The sequence below is a fragment of the Camarhynchus parvulus genome, chromosome 2 (assembly GCF_901933205.1).
Source record: "Camarhynchus parvulus chromosome 2, STF_HiC, whole genome shotgun sequence".
Lineage (NCBI taxonomy): Eukaryota > Metazoa > Chordata > Aves > Passeriformes > Thraupidae > Camarhynchus > Camarhynchus parvulus.
Window position 1 is genome coordinate 95,901,096 of NC_044572.1, and position 22,000 is coordinate 95,923,095.

Consider the following 22,000-nt stretch of genomic DNA (forward strand, 5'->3'; position numbering starts at 1 on the left):
TTGTGCACATCTTCCCCACTTTGTGATTGGATGATACACATTAAATGATACACATTTCCAAACCCAGTTACCTTCTGGATTTTTTTAAAGAAGTCTCTCCCTATCAAGTTCTGTCTTACCAGCCCATTTGCATTTAATTACCACATTCCTATTTCCTATTCCACATGCTTAGCCCATTCTGTTGTGCCATCCCCACAAACTTTCCCTTCCATTTTTCACCAATCTCTCCAGTTTCTCTTGGTCCCAGCAAGCTCTTTATTTTATTGCTCTTTGTTCTCTGGTGGCAGTGGCAGCGCTCTTAGATGAGCAGAGATACACATGATCAAGCCTTCCTATCATTAAATAAAGGGTTGGCACCCTCATCTGAAAGAACTTCAGGGCTTTCCCCTGAATCATCCCCAAGACTATATAGTTTTCTGCCCTTAATCCCATTCCTGAACCTAAATGATATTTATGGTAAGACAGTTTCAAGTGGTTTTGAGTTTTTAAGCATTGCATACCAATAAATGCAATAAGTGATGATATTTTCTATTTACCTTTATAATCAACCTGATGAAATTTCAGCCATTTCAGGTAAATAAAATCCCTCCATGTCATTCATCTCAAAATGTTGTTTTCAGAAAGTGTACCAGGAACCATTTAAATTATCATTTTAAAGAGGGGATATTTTTCAAGTTGGACAGAGAATTATTAAAAAAAATAGTAAAGAAATGTGAAAATTTGCTTAGATATACTGGTTCAAGCAAGCCATGTGAATACAATGTTATATTTGACTTTTTGGCCACTGACAGGATAATTAAGTAGATGAAAGATTTCAGTGAATTATAGCACTGACTGAGTTTTCTTCCAAAAAGTCAGAAAGATCAAATGATGTTTGGAGCAGCTGAAATTGAGAGATTCCATTAGATGCTACTTCTCCCTCCCCTCTTTCTAATAAGATGGAAGCTTTTTAGAAAATATGTGACAAATGACCACTCACAGCAGAAATAAATCACACACCACAGAGTACAGCATTATTAATAGTGCAATAATAGTAATAACTTACTGTGATAGCAAAGAAGTACCATTAAGAGGGACACAGCAGCTAATAGCATTTCCTCTACAGGGGCTAAGGGGCAAACCTTCCTTTGGTACCTTATAAATAAGTGGAAGATTAAAGGAGCCAGTGGGACCAAATAGCCTGATTTTTCCAGAATACTACTGAGTAAGCACTGCCTGTAAAGTGCTCTCCATCTCCCCTATGTGACAATATTTTAATAGTTCTTTAGTTAATTTAAATTAGAGTGAGAGGACATTTAGTTGCAATAAAAGACTTGAGGGGGGGATATAAAATATGGTAATGCTAGGAGGGCTGTGACATGGTTTTCAATTATTAGCCTTGTTTTCTCCTTAGCAAAGTGCTGTGTGAAAAAAAAAACATTGAAATTTAGCACATGAATTTGTATTCAGGCACTACTTAAAAAATTAAAACAATTAATCATGAGTGGTCAATTGGATAGTTCTTTCAGGTCTTCATATTTAGTTATATACATATTTTGGGAAGAAAACATTTATATTACTTTACACTTGTTATTAAAATATTTCTGTGTGTGTGTGTGTATTTGTCTTAGTAGTAAAAGTTCACAAAAAGTAACTTGGATTTCACTAATGGTGAAGCTGTTGGGAAGTGGTGAAGAATATATATTATCAGAATTATTTACCATGTTTTAAAGGTTTTAACAAAAACATCCTAGTTATTCACCAGTTCAAGAAAATTTTCTGGTTTGCGAACTAATGTTGTCTCCATTTGTGTTTTTTTTCAATATTATTGTCTTGGTTTTGATTATCAATAGCTTTTTACAGAAAAGCAGATTTTTTTCTAATCAATAACATAATGAATGAAATGAATAATTAATTGATAAATAGATGGAAATATTATTTTCATGATTATTGATTGGTTTAAAAAGCAAAAAATGTAAAAAAAACTGCACCAATTTAAAGAAAATGTTAGTAACCTCCACAGTTACTGACACATTCCAATGCAGCCTTGGGTGCCATGAGATCACAAATATCATAAGTATGTTGGGAAATGTGTTTAAATATAACTTACATACGTATAAAGCTCTTGTTGTTAAGGACATTCAACTTACTAATGAAAAGTTAGCATGCAGCTACTGAAAAAAAGAATCACCATGGAAATTTCTAAGCTAGAATTTCTGCTCTCACAGAATTACTATGTCCTGAACACAGAAGTATTTCTGGAACTGCTATCCATCTGTGACTGACAGCAATGTCCAAAAACACTCTACTGACCTCTTTTGGAAGCAAAGAAGTTACTGGGTACCCACATTTTCCAGAAATGCATCTTAATAAAGCAAAACAAAAAGATGCCAATAAGTATTTTATAGAATAATAGAATATGCTGAGCTGGGAGGGATCCATCAGGATCACAGAATCCATCTCCTGGCCCTGCACAGGACACACCATGTGCCTGAGAGCGCTGTCCAAACTCTTCTTGAACTCTGTCAGCCTTTGTGCTGTGACCACTCCCCTGGGGAGCCTGTTCCAGCACTTTCAAGGAGAAAATCCTTTTCCTGATATCTAACCTAATCCTCTCCTGACTCAGTTTCATCTTGTTTCTTTGCGTCCTGTCACTGGTCATGAGAGTGAGGAGATCAGCACCTGTCCCTTCTCTTCCCACTGTGAGGATGCTGAAGACTGCAAGGAGGTCTCCCTTCAGTTTCCTCAAGGCTGAACAGACCAAGTGGCCTCAGCTGCTACTTATAAGTGAGTTTATTATTTCTGAGAACAATGAATCAACACTGCCTGAAAGAACAGGGGGAATTAGGCAGATATTAGGCAAAACCTTCCAAAACCAGCTTTCTCAGTTCAAGAGTAGTGAACAACAGTTGAGCTATACTCAATGTGATTTCATTGTAATGAAGACTAAAGCCTGAGAGAAGAATAAAACTTCCACTGCAATTGCTTTTGCATATGACATACAAGAGACAACTGTTCAACACTAAAATGCCTTTAAAATAAACCTGTGTGCCAGCAGAGGAACCAGAGTTCCTGACACAAACATATAAAACCATGCCCCTTTATGCTTCTGCAGTGCTCCACATGTGCATGTGCAAGCACGGGTTTGCACAGGCTCCTACATATTCATGAACAAGGCTCTTTTGTTGTGCAAATCCCAGCTTTTGCATTTTGATTACTTCCTTCTATGTTTGTACAGTACATAGCCCTAGCACAACAGATATTTTGAACCTCCTCCTCAACTGATGATCCTACATTCATAAGCTTTGGAGAAAAGAAGGATTTATTTGTGCTTAGCATTCTTGCTGGCTACATGGTTCTCTGTGCAAAACGTGGCCTTCTGGATTGCCCTTTGTGAAGCATTTAACACTCTTCCACTGTTGGTATAGATAATTAGGCGTCAAGTTTCAGCATTTTTAATTAGCTCATGCAAATAGCCTTGCTGGGGGAGAGATGCAACAGTATTTCAGTGCTAAACCAGACACTTTTATTGTAAATGGTATCTATATATTAAATGAAGAACATTGCAAAATCTATTAGTATTTTGTATTTAAAAGCTTTTGAGTTTTGACATCAATTTTTTTTTCCTACTAAATTGTTTTGGGTTTCAAATCTGAGTTATTTTAGCCCTCCTGTATTTTCTGGTAAGAAGTTAAAGGTTATTATGCTTCTTGGAGATAAAAGGACCTGCTGCTGGGATGTTTCAAGTTATCCAGACCTGCCATATGAGATTAATTATTGCTGTTGCTGACTGTGTAATTCAAAGGTTAAAATGCAGATTTGAAATAATAAGTGAATCCTAATGTGATTAAGAATGTATGAATTATTTTGTCTGCTTCTTCGGCACTCATACATTACACAGCAATAACCTTGTTAGCCATATTCAGCTTCAGGAATATTAATCCAACAATGCATGCCTACAGGAGAGCATAGGTATGAAAAACAGACTATTAGAATATGGTAAGTAAATAAATCTTTTGGGCTCGCACATGGATGGAAAACCTCCTGAAAGATAAATGGTGGCTGATCTCAAAATATTTTCAAACAAGCCTTAATTTGATTATGAGGTGACTGTGTTATGAAGGGAGAAAGCAAATTAGGCGCTTCAACTGAAAGGTACAATTCACGCTATGCCAAGATCATAGGAGGAACTTAACATGCTGTCTGCTAATACACTAGTCAAACACAACACCATTCTTATTGATTCCATTAAAAAGCTTTGCAGCATTTCAAATAAACAAATTATATTGGACAGCTGGTGATCAGCTAACTCACACTGATCCTTCTGTGATCTGTAAATATAACCCACTTCTACAGACACCTCAGAGATGATGGCTTTCCTTCTGAACTGCATATCTGCTGTGTTCACTGGACAAAATTTGGGTGATTGCTTTTCTAACTGCATGTCTTTCACTCAGTACAAATTCATAAGAAAATTGCTTGGGCAATGCTGAATTAATTAGCTAGTGATGTGCTCATTGCTATCAATTTAGTATTTATAAATTTATCCATTATTATACTACACACGTCATCTATGAAGCTTGGTGCTCTGTCCTAAGAGTCACTGACTTTTCAATCTATTTCTGTTAAAATTAAAAAAGGGAAATCTCTCAATATAGTTCTTTTTAAGATGTCATTGTTTTTCCCATAAAAATTATCTTTCCCAGTGAAGTGAAGTGAAATGGCTCAGGCATTCTTTGTCAGTTGGAGAAAATCTTTTGTAGGCTTGTATATCATAGGAAAATTTTCAAAAAAGGGTTTAAAAAAAGCAAAATGCTTTAGAAGGTACAATGCAACCTTTTCTTCTCTCTGCTTCCCATAGTCAATTATATAATGAAGAATTTCATTGCTATGTGAGTTTTGGTGGAACTTGCTCTGACTTATCAATGCTAGAGCAGTCTGAGAGGAGCCTTGGCAGAGAGAAAATGCAATGAGCACTTTATAAATCACTTACAATGAGCTATATTAGCTTCTGGTAGTAAAACAGTTCTTAGATTAGGTATCATGATCAAAACCAGAGTAAGGGTCCTGTAGATGAGTTAAACACTCAACTCCTTTTTAAGTAGGGTTTAAGTGAATCAAATGACTAACATAGAACTTATTCCAGGTCAGGAATTTGGCAAGAGGCAAACTGAGAGCTGGAATGGAAAAAAGTAGGAATGGAACTACAATTACAACATATTACAGTATAACCTTGGCACTGCTAAGTAACAGGAACTAATGAAACCTTTTCAGTGCTAAGAAATGCCACTTTCCCTAAAATGAGAGCTGTGTCATTACTGAGAAAAAAGTCAGGGTAGGATACATAAAAGAGATTAATGATTCTTTTTCAAGAAAGTTTTTTATTTTCAGATTTTAGAGATATATGCCACTTGTGGAAAGGATATGAGAAAGAAGTGAAGGGACCATGAGGAAACATAAAACCACAGAAAATTTATATCACAGGTAATTTGGCTTTTTGAAAATATCACAAAGGTGTAAAAGAAGGAAAATATCCGAGCAGACTTAACTATTTAAAGTGTGGGATGCTGAGAGCTCTGTGTTAATATTTATGTGAAATGATAAATTATCTACTGAAGCTGCACAAGTGCTCATACTGCTGCTCAACCCAAAATGATTCACAAATTCTATCACAAGCTTATGATTTTAATGATATTTAGAATTATTTAAAATATATGATTTATAATTCCATCGTAAACCCAGGATAGATAAACTTAATCCACTATTTAGATAATCCACCAGCAATCAGAAATTGCAGGCTTGTCTTTAGGGAGGTACAGGCATGTACAGCAGTGTATGAAGTCCCATGACAGCTGTCTAACGAGGTACATGCATAAGGGGCATATAAGCAAAAAAGAGCATGTTAACTGTGACTGAGCTTTAAGGGTTAATTGACTAATACATTTCATATTAACACCAAAAATCACCACAGAGGACTGACAGACAAATGAAACATTTCAGTCAGATGTAGTGCCTGAAGGAAACAGTGAACTTTCTGCTTCAGATAACCCTAGCATCTGTGTATGTACCACAGAGAAAATGAATATATCAGTCTTGGGAAAAAAATCTGAGAAATTCTCATGTCACCAGTGTGTAATGCTTAAGCTTAATATTTTTCTTAACCAAAGGAACAGATTCCAGATCTTAGAAGTGATAGAGAAGACCATATTTCATTAAATTTTCTCTGATGAACAAAAAAACTAAATCAAAGGCAAATAAAGAAGGAATAGTTTAGTGTGGTTCAATGAGTCTCTTTGAATGCACAGCATGAATTACTTGGAAATACTTGAAATTGTTTAAATTTCAACATCTTGTCTACAGAGTAAAAGAAAATGTATTTCAGAAAAAAGAGTATGTAATAGATTCTGTGGCTCCTTTTGCTCTCAAAAAATCCAAGAAAAAAACCTTCTGCCTCAAAGTCTCTGCTGGAAACTCACAAAATTTGACAAATTTTAGCTGGAGCTTCCACAGCCCATCCCCTCATTTTCTCACCATGTTTAACTTGACTTCAGCTTTTTATTTTTTATATTTCTAGCCAGTTAACAAACTTGACCAGACAGCTTCCATACATAGAAAATAATGTAAAAGACAAAATTACAGTAAAGTGAAAGAAAAAACACTCAAAATGAACAAGGAGTCCATATGTGCTTAATTTTCTCTGTGTCTTAATTCTGAATTCTTGGGAGTATCCTCTTATGGTCCTAAAAAGATGCCTCAGACAGCTTGTTTTGGCAAAAGGAAAGCTTGGACAACTGCCTTTGGTAGTTACCAGAGAGTGGAATTTAAACATTGTTTATGGCCTTTATTATGGTAAGATTTTTTTTATTCAATGGTGATTGTTTGGTTTACAGCATCAGCAAAATGAATCCTGTAATTTGGACAAGAGACTGAAAAGGATGTCTTCACACCTGATCAGGACTATGAAATGTTTCACCTGTAGCTGTTTTACTACTTTTCTGGCACGTTTCTTAAATTGCATGTAGTTAATGCAATCCCCTGCAAATTAGGAGCAACTTCATGTGGACAGTGAGGGTGGGCAGCTCTGTAAGGACACATCTCCTATTTCAGAGGCTTAACATCAGAGACAGTCCAAGACTAATTTAGCCCATGTACATGGAGCAGCACCTCTAAAAGTTTGAAGAGAAGTAAGTGCACCCATGCAGGTCAACTCCCCAGTGCCTCCAATGTATCCAATATCCAAAATAATGAGAACAAGGCGTCTGAACACATCATATATATCCATAAACTAAGGAAATCCTGTGAATCATTGATAATTAAACATTAAAACTCCTGTTGTGGTTTAATCCCAGCTGTCAACAAAGTATCACACAACCATTTTCTCACTCCCCCGCTGGGATGGGGGAGAGAATTGGAAGAGTAAAAGTGAAGAAAAGCAGTGGAATAGGTAAAGTAAAAGCCTTGTGCACATGCAAAATGTCACAAGGAATTAATTCACCACTTCCCATGGGCAGACAGGTGTTCAACCATTCCCAGGAAAACTTCTCTCAACCACACGTAGCAATGACTTGGGAAGACAAACGCCATCACTCCAAATGTCCCCCCTATTCCTTCTCCTTCCCCCTGCTTTATATGCTCAGCACAATGCCATACAGTATAGGATTGTCCCTTGGGTCACTTGGGGTCAGCTGTCCCAGCTGTGTCCCCTCCCAACTCCTCGTGCACCTCCAGCCTGTTTGCTGATGGGGTGGGATGAGAAGCAGAAAAGTCCTTAACTCTGTGTAAGTTCTGCTCAACAATAACTGAAACATCCCTGGGTTACCAACCTGTGCTCAGCACAAATCCCAAACCCAGTCCCATACCAGCTGCTGTGAAGAAAATTAACCCTTCCAAAACCAGAACGACTCCCAGATCCAGAACAAGACTGCTTAGTTGGAAAGCCTTAATGTTAAAAACGTAAATGCTATGCTCTTACCTCATGTGCTCTGATCCATTTACTGTGTTAGATAAACAGCATTAATCCACACAAAGCTATTGTAGTGCCTAATGGAGTTGTGAATGACTGTTTTCTGATAGGTGAAGAGATTTTATGGGATTAGCCCTAATCAGGTGCTTTAGGTAATGAGAATCTCTCCATCCAGCATTGAACAAAGCTACACAAAATGGTTCTTTCCCATATCTCAGCAGGGTTTGGATAGACAAAAAGACAGATTAAGGAAATGTCTGAGCAAGGAATACTTACTTTCATTGCTTCAATAAATAATAAAAAAATCAGGACAAGTCTAACTTCATAGATAGTGCAAAGGCACATATTTACTCCAACTCAGTGCAAAACTATACAGAAAAATCTGGCAGATTAAAAGAACCTGAATTAATTCCTCCCATATTTTAGACATTCTTCAAATTGTGTAGTCATTGCATTTCATTAGACAAGTGAGAAGTTCAGTTTTATACATCTAAATTCATATCCCATTTAAATGAAAATCAATATATTTATTAAAAGATAAATTTGTCAAAAAGCTTAATTCTGATTAATTTATTTAACATAGTATCTCATTGTGAATATGTCCATTTATGTTATTGAAGGGATTTATTTTCTCAAACAAAGTAATACCAAAACTCAGGATGTAAAATAAATATATAAAACTGAGCTTCTAATGTTCATGCAGATCTCATACACATATAGTGGATATCTGCTAAAACACACTAAAACATAATAACCTATTCAAAAATATTTCCTTTAAAGCAATTGCCTACATTTAATATTTAAGCCTTAGGGAAAAATTAAAGCAACAACATTTTTACTGCATAACATTCTCATAAAACATGGATGAGTGCTTCACTTCTGATAAAACAACATGCATCAGGAATTTATTGTATTAAGGTACTAGCAGATCAGGGGACAAAGAAAATCATGTTCAGAAAGAGGAGAAAGATGATTTGTTGATTAAAAAATAAAGTAAAACCCCAAGCAAATGAACAACAGATTTTAAAATGAGTGCTATTATTGGCCTATATAGCCTTCAGATGTGATTGAAGATACCAACTTTTCTCTAGCCCTATTTTTTTTACCTCTATGCATTTTCAAATCAGACAGATAAAGTACTCCCAAGCAAGCAAAAAGGGAGGAATCAGATCAAAGACAATAAAGAATGACAGATAAAGGCAGAGCTATCTCATAATAATAAAACACAGGAAAACAATCCACTTTTCATCAGGTCATGTGGTTCACGGACTGTAGGAGCAGATGATATTCAGATACTAGCATGGAATTATAATACTGTAGGAGGCTTGAAATGGAATTAAAATACTGTAGGAGGCTTGAAATGCTAATTCATGCTAAAATTGTGTATTTGAATAAGCCCCTCAGCTTAATCATTGAAATCAAGTTGAAACATGGGTCAACTTTTGCTATTTAAAAAAAAATTAAATAAAAAACTCCATGATGTCTTCATGTGAACTCATCACAGAAAACTAACAGAGAGTCAAAATGGTCTAGTGACAGCATTCTGGATATACAAATTACTGGTAAAATGGTAACTCTCAGCTATAGAAATGGCAGAGGAATTTTGGCCACTATCCCCTTAGACAGTAGGGTCCATGCGATCCATGGTTTTGTTTCTGATCACAAACTGTACTTTTGTGAATATTTGTTAATAGTATTGAATAAGTAAACATCAAAAGGAATATAAAGATTTTTTTTAACAAGACAGTGTGTCTAGCCCAAGAGTGTAGAAACACCTGTAATTTCAGAGATTGTTTCAGAAAATTCAGCCTTCTCATAAAGAAGTATGATGACCCATAAAAAATCCTAACCATAAAAACAATAGTCTAGAACCATAAAATACAAGTTGAAACACCACCAGAGGGAGAGTTAAATGCAGAATTATTTTTGTGCAGAAATGCAGAAAAGGCAGTGAACCTAATGGCAAGATATGAAATGCATTAAAGAGAGACAAAACAGAGCTCTAAGGAAATTTAAAACTGATCTGAAGATGGAAATGGCAATGAGGATTAAAACTGCAGGCAGGAAAAAGAGCTAGCCTTTTTATGGGTTCACAATGTTCTCTGTATTCCTGCTTGCAATTATACTCTAGGGTGGCAATCAGTCATCAGGAACATCCGAAAAGAGTAATATCCACTGTAATGGAAGTTATTCCATTCATACTTGTGTGATGAGCCTTTTCCATGATCCAGAATTAATTTCTTCTACATCAAAAGTACTCAAATCATACCACACTAGTGTTTAAGCACAGTGAGACTCATAAACCTTAAGAATGACATTTCAATCACAGTTAAATAAAAGTCAGAGGGAGCTTAAGCTCATTTTTAATATGAGACATATTAACGTTTATTTCAAACACTGGCCTGGATATATTGAAAAGCAATATTCAGCAAAAGGAAGTCTATGGAGAGGCCATGTATTCTGTCTTGCTTTATAAGAGGCATATTTAATTTATCAGACTGCTTATTAAAAAAACCACTGTTCATTTGTTCTTTTTTTTGCATCTCCTTAGCTCTTACCTTCCAGACTCAAATGTAAACCACGTTGAGTCACGTCCATATCTCCTCAAAGAGCTCAGAGGCCACATGACCAGCTTGACCTTGGCATTGTGGATGTCCCAGAGATAGATGTTTTCATGTGTGATCTGCATTGTACATTCCCCGTAGATATCTAAATTTGGTGTAGGCATAAGGTATACATTGAATCGTTCTGGCAAAAAACACAAAGACATCACAGGTTAAAGTAAGATTTTATGGGAAATAAAAATGAAATAAATTAATAAAACTGGAAAAAAAAAAGAAAAAAAGAAATAAGGTCTTTAGTTCTGATGATCCAGAAATCAAAACCAAATTTTTGGCTTTAATAGAGATGAGGATCCACTGATACTGAAGCAGTCCTCTTATGCTAGAGCATAAGAGAGGAGTAAGAAGAGAATCATCTTCATTTCATTCCCCTTATAAATGATGCAGCAGTCTGAAACACCTTTCACAGATGATCTGCATAGTCCTCTTGGACATATGTTGCAGCAACTTTACTGAAGTTCTTTTTTACCCTCACATTAAGGACCATGACTTTTTACAAATCAAAACTCACAATGATGAGAACTCTGACAGAGACTCCTCTCTCAAAGAATAGAACTAAAGGTATCCTGGCAAAATATGTATGTGCAGCCATTACCTCTTGGAAAAGCTGTCCTTGAAATTGCAAATCCAAGTTTACTTGTTGAAGTCTGTAAATAATTACATTCCTTGCATTCACGTTCTGTTTATTTGCCAAAGTAATTCATATTTTCAAAATTAATAACAATTTTAATCATCTGTTGCTTTCTTGAAACATCTGATTCAACGTGATATATTATTATGGTCATGACATCAATCACTGTCAGCTGCACTTTGCTTGCAAAGTGCACCTATTGCAGTAGGAGGTCAAGGGCATTAATAATTTTCTGAAGTGCCTGAATTGCATGGGATTTAATAAGCAATGCAAAAAAAAAAATCATACAAAAAAGGAAAAAGAAACAGGAAAAAACCAAGGTGATGTAAAACACCATTAACTCATATGGAAGGAAGTAAATTTTATTAGGAAGAGAAATTTAAATACAAATGCAATTTTCTTCGAAGAATAACTAATGTTTCTAAGAGTTGCTTCTACAAAGGATGAAAAACTCAGTGAAATTTCTGGTTGTACAGTTGGAAGTGCCAGCCTATATTTTAATGCTACATGCATTGCAATATCAGGGCTTAATAGCATCATATGGGAGAGAGTGCAGTACATTGACAACTTTCCTGTCACAGTTTTTTTTCATCTTTGAAATGAGTAAAAATGCAAAATGTCAATTCTACTGCCTGAAGCTGTTGACAAAAAAAGGTAAGAACAATTCAAAATATGAGCATGAGCAACACTTATTCAATAACAATATTAGGAAAATGTTCTTTAGAGGGACAAGTAATAGGAAAATTGCCTCCAATTACTTGATAGAGTAAAAAGGGTTAAAGGGTAAAAAGAGCGGATTAAATATTTTTAATCTACCATTGGAACTAAATTTTGTCAGTGTCCTCAAAATTAGGAAGGAATTTAAATTTAAGTGAGAGAAATTTACTGCAACACTCAAAATTAGCTTCGCATTCTGTTTGAAATTCAGTATCATAGGCATTATGACTCTAATTTTTAAACATTTGATATATATATATATGTTTTTGACAAAACAGTTAAAATACTGCAAGTGAGTTGATATAAAATATAAGTGTGTGTGAGTTTGTGTGTGTGTGAATAAAGTGGCAAAAGTTTGAGGAATTAGAGAAAGCAAGGAACTGCTGGCTGAGCAATAAAAATTGCTGCATAGCTATAAGTAAACTTGTCATCCCTAATGTTGTTCTGTTTCAGTCAATTTAATTTTGTCCTATTAATGGCTCCCCAATTTGTTCATTTAGTCACAACCTCTTCTCCCAGGCCCAAGTTCTCATTAGTCACACTAATGGGTTTTAGCCCTAAAAGTTTAATTTTGTGACTAGGATCCCATGTGTGAAACCCCAGACATTTGTGAAAGTCTTGTGACACACAGCACAAGTAGATTAGCAGAGGCTGCTGAGATCCCTGAGGAGAATTCCCCCTAATGCTCAGAGGAGCGCATGGGGCAGGGGTGTAATGTAATGCCTACTAAACTAAATAGAAGGACTCACACTTGGGAGTAGTGGGTCAAAGAACACATTGGGAAGGGAATGGTGGTGAACAAGATAACTTTCACTTTGCACTGCAATTATATATATACATGTATATGTATGTATATGTATGTATATGTATGTATATGTAGGTATATGCACCCTTTCAGTATCCATATATCATTGGGATCATCACGCAGAAATTCCTCACAGCTGTTCAGCGTACTTTTAGCATTTATTAGACTCCAGCTTTGCATTCCTGTGCTGTCAGTTATTGCCACTTCCCTCCTCTATTTGAAAGAAAGATGCAGTAACTGGCCTGTCAGCTCTTTCTCTCTTGCGTGAGACGAAATAACACAGTGTATCTATGGGGGATGGGGTTACTATGTGAGAATGAAAATCTTTCTCTTTCCCCATCTTCACTGACAGAATGACTCAGACAGCAGAGAAAATGAAAAGGTACAATTATTTTTTGAAGTTAACATTAAACTGCTGTGTGGAAGGCATAAAATACTACAACTTGCTTTAGATGTTACTAGGTTAGTCATGAAATGCTCAACTTCTCTGATGTGTTTGAGGATATTATTGCATGAAGGGCATTCAGGACATATGGTATCCTCAAACTGTCAGGAGACATTTGCTGACTTTGCATGGGAGGTCAGTGTCTAAGGTAAGATGTCAGGGATTAAAGGAAGTATGTCTGATTAAAGTGAACATCAGCTGCAGGGCAAAACGTAGCACCCTTGGAACTGAATCAAATTGGCAAGAAAAACAAGTGTACAAACATATGTGCTGGAGAAGATTGATGATGGATAGATTTGCTTTTGAAACAAAACCTATACTTTTGAATAATGGGCAGCTGAGGACATGGAAAGGTGTAGATACTATTAAATGGTTTTATTAATTAACATGCAGGGTCGAATTTTTCCATTTCAAAAAATATTTGAGCAGGTATCTAGTTAATGGTAATACAGTCATTCCATCTTTAGTGGCATGTTTTGCCCTTACACTTATCCAGGCAAAAACAAACACTCATCATAGACCAGATTTGGGAATCCCAGCTGAATTCTGACACCAAATCTTCTGAATGACATTGAATAGGTTATCTTGCTTCTCTTTGGTTCAGACACCATCTGCATATTAGTAGGATGAGATAATAACAGTCCATTGGCTAGTAAAACTAGGCAAAGAGAAGTAAATAAGGGACTCAGAAAGTAGGGAGATGGAAGAAACCAAACAAGTAGATGTGATGTTGGACAAGATAAGACCAGGACTGAACAGGCACAATTCCTCAGCATTCAGGATTCCTATCCTCCTCCCTTCTCTGAACAGGTGAGAGCAAAGTTCAGGGAGTAGGGGAGCCAGGATGAGAAAAAAATGCTGATATATTGCTACGCTTATTATTTCACTCAATGTGACTGCTCTTTCCCATCTCCTTGAATAAGCAGAGCAATGCTTCATCATAGTGCATATAAAGGTGTTTAGCATTTGGGCTTTGGCAAGAATACGACATTTAATAATGCTTTCCAGGGCATAGGAGCATAAGAGTCTTTATGAAAATGAGCATATTGACTGAGACAGAGACTTGGCAGCAACTCCAAAATGCTCTTGGCCTTCCAGCTGTACTGGGGGAGCAAAATGATGGTAGCCCAGTGATCCTGATGCTGCCATTTTATCACTGGATTCCTTTGGTTAAATCATCCCAGCTGGAAAACCGACCAGATGACATTGCAGTCTTGCAATCCAGATGCTTGGTTTCATTTCAGCTTTAATGATGGGTAAAAAATTACTTATAGAAGGTGACAGTCAGGTTGGTGGCACCTATATAAATAAGTAGAGGATTTGAAAGCAAATATTCCATTTATATGTGAAAGAAACTCCTCCACCTGTGAGACTTCTGCTGAGCAACTGTGGCTAATTTTTAGGTGGAAAGAGAGCTTAAAGTCTGGAAGGTGCAGCATTTTGTGTTTATTCATATCTCAGGGCTATTAGAATGTTTCCCTTCTGCTGTATGCAGTGAGGAACCAGGATTTCAGAAGATTTTTTTTCAGAAAAAAAGAGATTTTTTTTCCTTTGCTTATAAATATTCTGCTTTGCATTCATTAAAAATGTAAGCATATCAATAAAAATAAAAAAGTAGGTAAACACTTTAAATTGTTTCAGTGGTAAGTAGTAAGGTAGAGAAGAATCTGAAGTCTCACTGGATTAACATTAAAATTGTAAACACCTTGCTTTTCTGAATAAAACTGTCTATGTTTCATTTATTTAAAAAAACCCAAAAAGCAAACCTATTGTATAAAAATGGATTAAGGATAACAGAAGATGAATAAAAAACCATGCAAAGTGCTTTTATGTATTAAATTACAGATATTCTACAAACCCTAGAAGATGCCTAAAACAAGTCAGCTCTGTGAATGTAATTACTAAGTCTCTATGCATTGGCTGTCGTTTGTAATCTCAATATGTAGCACAAAGAAATGCTTCATAATCCTCTTCTGAGGATTCAAGGACGTTGTTCACTATGAAAAGCTACATTTTTACTAACAAGAATTAATGACTTTCTTGCAATTAAAATCCAGGAAGCAAGACTGCTGCTCCTGTGGAAGGCTTTTAAATAAAAAAGAAAGGTAAAATCAATGAAAGAACAAAAACCTTACAAAGGAAGTAATTTTATTAAATACTAATTTAAATATTAGGCAGGGAGGAAAAGTAAAAATTCAATTATCTTTCAAACTTTTCCAAACTGTGAAAACAAAAATTATGTTTATCATGGAGTAAATTTATTTTTAAAAATAAAGCCTCAAACCACATAATTAAAAAGCCTCATATTGATATCACAGGACTGAGTTAGGAGTAAATAAGATACAGCAGGAGTAAAAAAGATATAGCAGCAAAGGATGGATCTGGACTTTTCTTCAGTTTAAAAATTTGCATTTTAACGTTTGCCCATTTTCTTAAAGTTTTACATCAAGTTTACAAGTAAAATTTAATAGAAAATGGTTTAGTACAAGAAAAGTTTAATAGAAAATTATTTAGTATGAGTATTCAACTATTTTAGTGCTATTATTTAGTAGTTAAAATGGATAGAAATAGAATCTTCACCAAACAGATGCACCTGCTCCTAAAAAGTGAATTGATTAATGGTCTACACATACTGATTTTTAACCAACATTATCTTGAATATTCGGATTTCTTTTTCACATTAAATATAGTCTGTTATTTTATAGTGTCCATTTGGATGACATCTTTCAAATTGCTTCATTTTATAAAGAATGAAAATAGCGACACATTGGACACACTATCCATTATGAGAATAGAGAAATTCTAGATATGACATCACCCGGGGAGATAAAAAATAAAAAAGAACCCCAAAACCCCAAAATATTTTTTTGTCATTATGTTTTGGGTTGTACTGCCAATGCTTCCAAATGCATTGAGAGCTGGAAAGGGAGCTTCCAGTTCTTCCAAATAAAGTCAACACACTACATTCACAACTTCTCCATTTAGCAGCAGCTTGAGCAACCTAAGGATTATGAAATGTGCATGAAAGAATCACAGCATGTTGCTTAGAAGACTTGTCAACAGTGTAATCAGATCCAACTCAGTCCAGATTTTCTTTCATGGAGTTATAACTGTGTATTATTATTTGTCTTATGATTGCATATAAAGCTTCACTTCCATTATACTAAATAAATTACCTGAATAGGTATATACTAAATAAATTACCTGAAGTGAGGCCTCTCCTGCTTTTGCTTTCATACTATATTTAAATTCTTTAGCAAATAATCTAAAGGGAAATTCAGAAATGCTAGAGACCGTGTTCAGTGTGAAAAGAAATTCAAACAGAAACAAGGTTGCTGCTATAGGGCTGAGGTACACCAACAAATCACTTAGATTTGCAGGAGAGTATAGGTAAAATGGTTGGAGAACAACAGAAGCTTCATTTCACATCTCAATTTAATTGAATTTGTGCATCATTCCAAGCTAAGCAGCCATTAGTTGTGAGCCTTAAATTTCAAAAGAAAACCACCTAATAGTCATTTTCAGCAGCCGAGTTTACACAGCAAGACTTGTGGTAATACTTCTGGAAAGCAATAATGGAGCTGAAATCCAGTGAGAAGCTTCCTATTACTGACGTGCTTTGCACAAGAGTACCTTAGATGTCTTCTCTATCCCTCCTAAAAGCCACAGCAGCTGAGCCCTCTGCTATAGGCAGAGCAGCTCTAAAGTTTGCTTCATGTTGATGTCGCCACTGCAGAACTACTCAGTGCTGGAGGTTCAAACAACAGCTGAACTACGCTGAAACAGATCCCACTGGCGCTTACTGACCACTCCAGAGCTATAAATGCCTCTTTCAGGTACCTTAGATTTCTATTGTCATGTGACAGAACTGCCTTGTGACTGTATGGCCTTTGCACACCAAACCACAGTTTTGTCAGCCTTTGGAGCAAATTGGTTTTGCAAAGCATGTTGTTGCATTCCTGCCACAGAGAATCTGGTGTCTTCCCTTCTCAAATCTTAAGCTCATCTCAGAAGGAACAAAAGAGCAAAAGTGGGGCGATAAACAGGCTCAGAAATAATAAAAAAATGTATTAAGCAAATGAGAGAAATAATGCATATCTTCTTTACCAAATATTTTCTGAAATTTAATTTTTTTGTGTATAAAAATACAAGTAATATGTAGCAATTTCAGTGGTCCTAGGGCATATACAATAGCAAATATGAACAATTATTTCAAATGTTTCAAACTGAGGGTAGTGGCTTTGGTGGTCACATACAGGAAAAGAAACCAGAAATCTACACATCAGAAAGTTGGGGTTTTTTTGAGAGAGAGCCAATTTATTTATCTAATATGTTTGGTGAATACTCTTACATCATTAAAAAGTCCTTTAAGAACAAAAATGAGCAAGAAGTTGAACACATGAAGAACACTGAATGTTAAAATTATTATCTCTTGGAAAAAGTAAAGCAGTTAATGAAAAAAACCCACTTTATTAGGCTAGTTTTTTCTAGTCCAAAGAGGTATCTTTACCAGATGTTACACATTTCAGAAAATCTTTAGTGAAAAGTGGCTATTTGAAAAAACCTCAATGGAATGGGATGCAATTAATGATTAATACATCTGTTCTTTTGGGATTAATGCATTAGCACCTGTTATATCATAGAAAGCTGAACAGTATGACACCATTATTCAATGTTTTTTAGCCTTTAAAAGTGCAAAAAAAATATCCAAAACTGAAAACCCATTAGCACTAGTATTTATTACAATCTGTGGTCTTGATCAAACAGTAAGAGACATCTTTTTTTCAGTGATTTGAAGGAAAGCCTTTGTATGGGTCAGGCAACAGAACTTGCATAAAACTGGATGCTGAGGCTGTGAGACTCTGTTACCTGTTTTACAAACTCTATTCTCACATCTGTGTTTCGACTAAGCATTAATAAATGCACTAACTCAAGAGGAATTCTATGAAGTTGACACATTCGCAATATGTTTTGAAGAAATGACATTCAAAGGTACTACACTGGTATTCAGTTTTTATGTAACACACACACAAAAAAAAAAATATCCAGAGAGTGACACAGCTGCCATTTTCACAAAGAGCAAGATTTTAGACACTTCATACACATAGCCACTGTCCATGAATTTTCAATTGTAAAATTTACTTTGACCTTTCAGTTTCAGGTCAACAAAAATTCAACAAGAATATTTATAAGCAAAAGCTCAGTTGACTTTCAGAAGTTTTTGAGGTATCTTTTGAACTACCTACTGGTTTTGATAGCATGTGTGTAAAGCATGTGTATAAGCATTTTCCCTGCTTATAGGGAAAATGTGCAAGAAAATAAACTAAAAATCTGAAATTATGCCACCCAAATCACCAAATGATTCCACCGTGGAACTAGTCACTTTCTCAATAACACTGTCAATGCGGGGAATGATATTGCCAGGTTTGCAGGATAAGATAACCAGTGTAAACTGAAGGCATGGTTCCATTCAACTGAAGAAATCTGCTACCTGAATTTGAGTGCAACTGCATATTCTTACAGCATAGATAAATGAACAAAATGTCAAATTTCATACCTATAGTAAGAGTCTCTGCACTTTTTCCTTCTTCCAAACTGATTAAAAGACATCCACAACAATTTGTTTTGCCTCTGAACAAGACAACTTTGAATTTCAAACATGCTTATTAAAATGCAAAGTTGTGCATCAAGGGGATGAGGGAAGGATGAGGATAGGTATCAGCATTACTTGTTTGAGATACTGTAACTAATGATTTAGCAGAGCATGCTCGTCAAATATTGGATTATATGTATTCAGTCACTTGTTTTAAAAGAATGCAGCTAATGATACCCTCTATGCATTATTATTCATGTGATTTGTACAACAAATACATGCTTTGCCTCTTTGTTTCCTTTCATTTATTTACTTAGAACAATAAAGACACTAATTATGTTCATATATGCTGGTTGGTAACACTGCAATTAATTTCTAGACTAAGGCAATTGAATCAAGACTAGTTCATACAACAGAACTAATATATGCCTCCTGGAGGTCATGTGTGTCTAACTGGATCTCTTTCAGGAGCATGATAAAATGTAATATTTTCTATCTAGTCCAAAATCTGCTGGAGATAAATGACATGAATTCACTGCAGAAAGAGCTTGACGAATTTCAAACTACTTTTCTGTTCACATCCCAGGCTTTTTGACGAGGTTTATTTCCTTTCACATTTGTGAAAGACCTCCACCTGTTCACACAGTTCTCTCTTCAGTAGCATGCAGATGAGTTTTATACCTATAGCCTATGAACATATAGCAGATGGGGTGCTTTGAGTGCTGTCTGATCATTATCACTTTCCTGCAACATTAGTAGCTCTCCCTTTGTTAAGTAGTTTGAGACTACAAATTGAATTCTGTGTCTCATAGCAGGTAAACAACTTTATGAACATTTGAACTTCTTTTAAATCCCATTTCAACATGTCTGCTTTTTGAACAGAATTCCTTAAAGATTTCTGTATATTTCATGCTGCGTCCTATTAGGTTCAGAGAAATAATATAATAAATATAGTGCCATGCATTCTATAATTTAATTACGTAATTTTGTTTATAATGATAGTTGGCTTGATATTTTATGACCATTGAGGCAGTGTGTGTTATTACTTTGTTGAAAGCTATTGGATCTTATAAAAGCATCAAGACAGTAATAATCATTGAGAGCTGTAATTTAGGGAGGACTAAATGAGCACATTTTGTGTTGCCCTCGTGTTCATTAATAGGAATTAAATGACAGGGTAATCATAGATTTTCTTTTGTTATTGCCTATTCCATCCACTAGCATTCTTCCTGTGCATGTGTCTAATCCAAATAGCCTTTAGATGAAGACTTACAACTCAGGCTTAGTGCTGACTAACATCTGTCACTGCCCTTTTCACACATATTTGACAGCATTTAGATGATCCTGACTTCAATATTCAAGACAGGTAGGAGTTTAAATCAAATATGTGTTTTGTAGTCCAAATTGCTGTTGGTATGTTCATTGCTGCCCTTAAAAGTCTGCCAAACAACAGCTGCTGCTTTATTCCTCTGCACAGAAGCCATCATTTCCAGAAACAGAAGGGTCATGGCCATCATTTCCCATGACAGGGAAATCTGAACACAATGAAGACACAGAGTCACTCTATATGTATTTTTGGCATGGAATTTAATAATCTTTATTTGTAAAAAAAAATAAAAAATAGGCTTGAGCTTCAAAAGCATATCCAAATTTTTATTTACTAATGATGTGCTTCCAGCTACTAGCAAAAGTCCTCACAACAACAGGCACAAGCAAAGATGAAATGGGCTATCAACTAAGAATGGATCTAGGAGTAAATAAAAAGTTACTTACCATTTTGTTCTCTCTGGACTCCAGCAGCAAGTAAATCTGGTTCCCCAAGACTTATATCATTGAGCCTGGCCCCTAGACATTCCATGCAAAGATGCTTGCACCACTCCTCTGCCTCTAGTTCTGAGGAAACAGAAAGAAATCCATTCATGTTGATATTTAAAAAAAAAAAAAAAGAAAAAAAGGTGTGAAGTTAAATCAATACTTTCTTACTGACAAGGTTTATCACAATAGGTTTGTGTTGAAACATGAGTTATTATAAAGTCCCACAATAATTTCTTTGCCTCAATTTATGATCTTTTAAAAAGGGTTACACTATTAGGACTGCATCTTCCATCCTCAAATTTGAGCATAGGAGGTGGAGCTAACAAAGAAGAGGAATAGTGAATTTTCAAGGCAGTATTTTTCTACTGGACCCTCTTGAAAGAAAAAATGCAATTTAGTAAAACTTCATATATAATAGCTGAAATATTCTTTGCTGCATTCTAGACAAGTCTGAACTCTTAAGGTAATTTCTTTTTCTAAAGGTGTTAGAGCATTTTTCTAAGAGCAAAGGAAAAATAGTTATAAAACGCTCTTCAAATGCCAAACTTGTCTCTCTGCTGTAGTGAAAGACTATGCCTGCCAAAGTATTCTGAATAATTACTTTCTTCAGTTCTGTTCACCTTCTTGTGGTCTCAGGGCAACTTGAGCATTAGTTGAAACATTATGAAAAGATTCAAAACCTCCCAGTCTTTTCTGAGTTGGGTTTCCCATTGATGCAATATGAGAGCTCTGTATCTGCCAGTCCACCAAAATGTGGGTTCCACAAGGCATAATTCCCACACACAGTGCAACATCCTCCTATTCAACTTCAGCTTCATCCTATCCACTTCCCAAATTTACCATCATGAAATCCCTGGCATTGGTCAAACATACATCATCTCAAGTTGGAGCTAACACAGTGTGAAACTACAACCAAGAAAAATCATGCAACTACTCTGACTGTCTTTTATGTGCAGGAAAGACTTCACCTAAAGGAAAGTTCCCAGAGAGCAGGCTCAGCACCATGCACTCACTGAGCATCCATGGTCACAGTCAGTGTCTATCTGATCATATTCAACAGTGAGGGATTCCAGTAATCTAGAAATGTTTGCATTAAACTGCCAGTTTTTCCAGTCCTTTTACTGGGGGCATTGGGAAAATAATTTTGTGACAATCTCTCCAATGTACTACTGAAACTGGGAGAGAGAAAAATACTGCATGCAAGCCCTAAAGCAGTTAGTAATGATGAATAATTGGAATTAGTGAAATTTTTTATCTGAGAAAAACTCCTCTAAGCCTAATTGGTACAGTCCTCAAATCCTTACCTGGTTAGACATAGATTTCACACAAACATTTACTGGACAAGAAAGGGAGACAGGTGCACAGTTCTAGGTCTTCAAGAACCTTTGGATACCTTCTTTTGTTCAGCATCTTGAATAATCCAGGAACAGA

The 22,000-nt window shown here is 35.7% G+C and overlaps 1 protein-coding gene across 1 annotated transcript in view; it reads right to left on the bottom strand.

Moving 5' to 3' along the window:
• DOK6 (docking protein 6) overlaps positions 1-22,000 on the bottom strand; it is a 238,449-nt gene that overhangs the window by 74,799 nt on the left and 141,650 nt on the right. Inside the window, exons 4-5 of the mRNA XM_030971505.1 lie at positions 20,528-20,647; positions 10,501-10,690 (exon numbers count right to left, since the gene is read on the bottom strand). Coding sequence (XP_030827365.1) covers positions 10,501-10,690; positions 20,528-20,647 — 310 coding nt within the window. The remainder of the gene's footprint in view (positions 1-10,500; positions 10,691-20,527; positions 20,648-22,000) is intronic.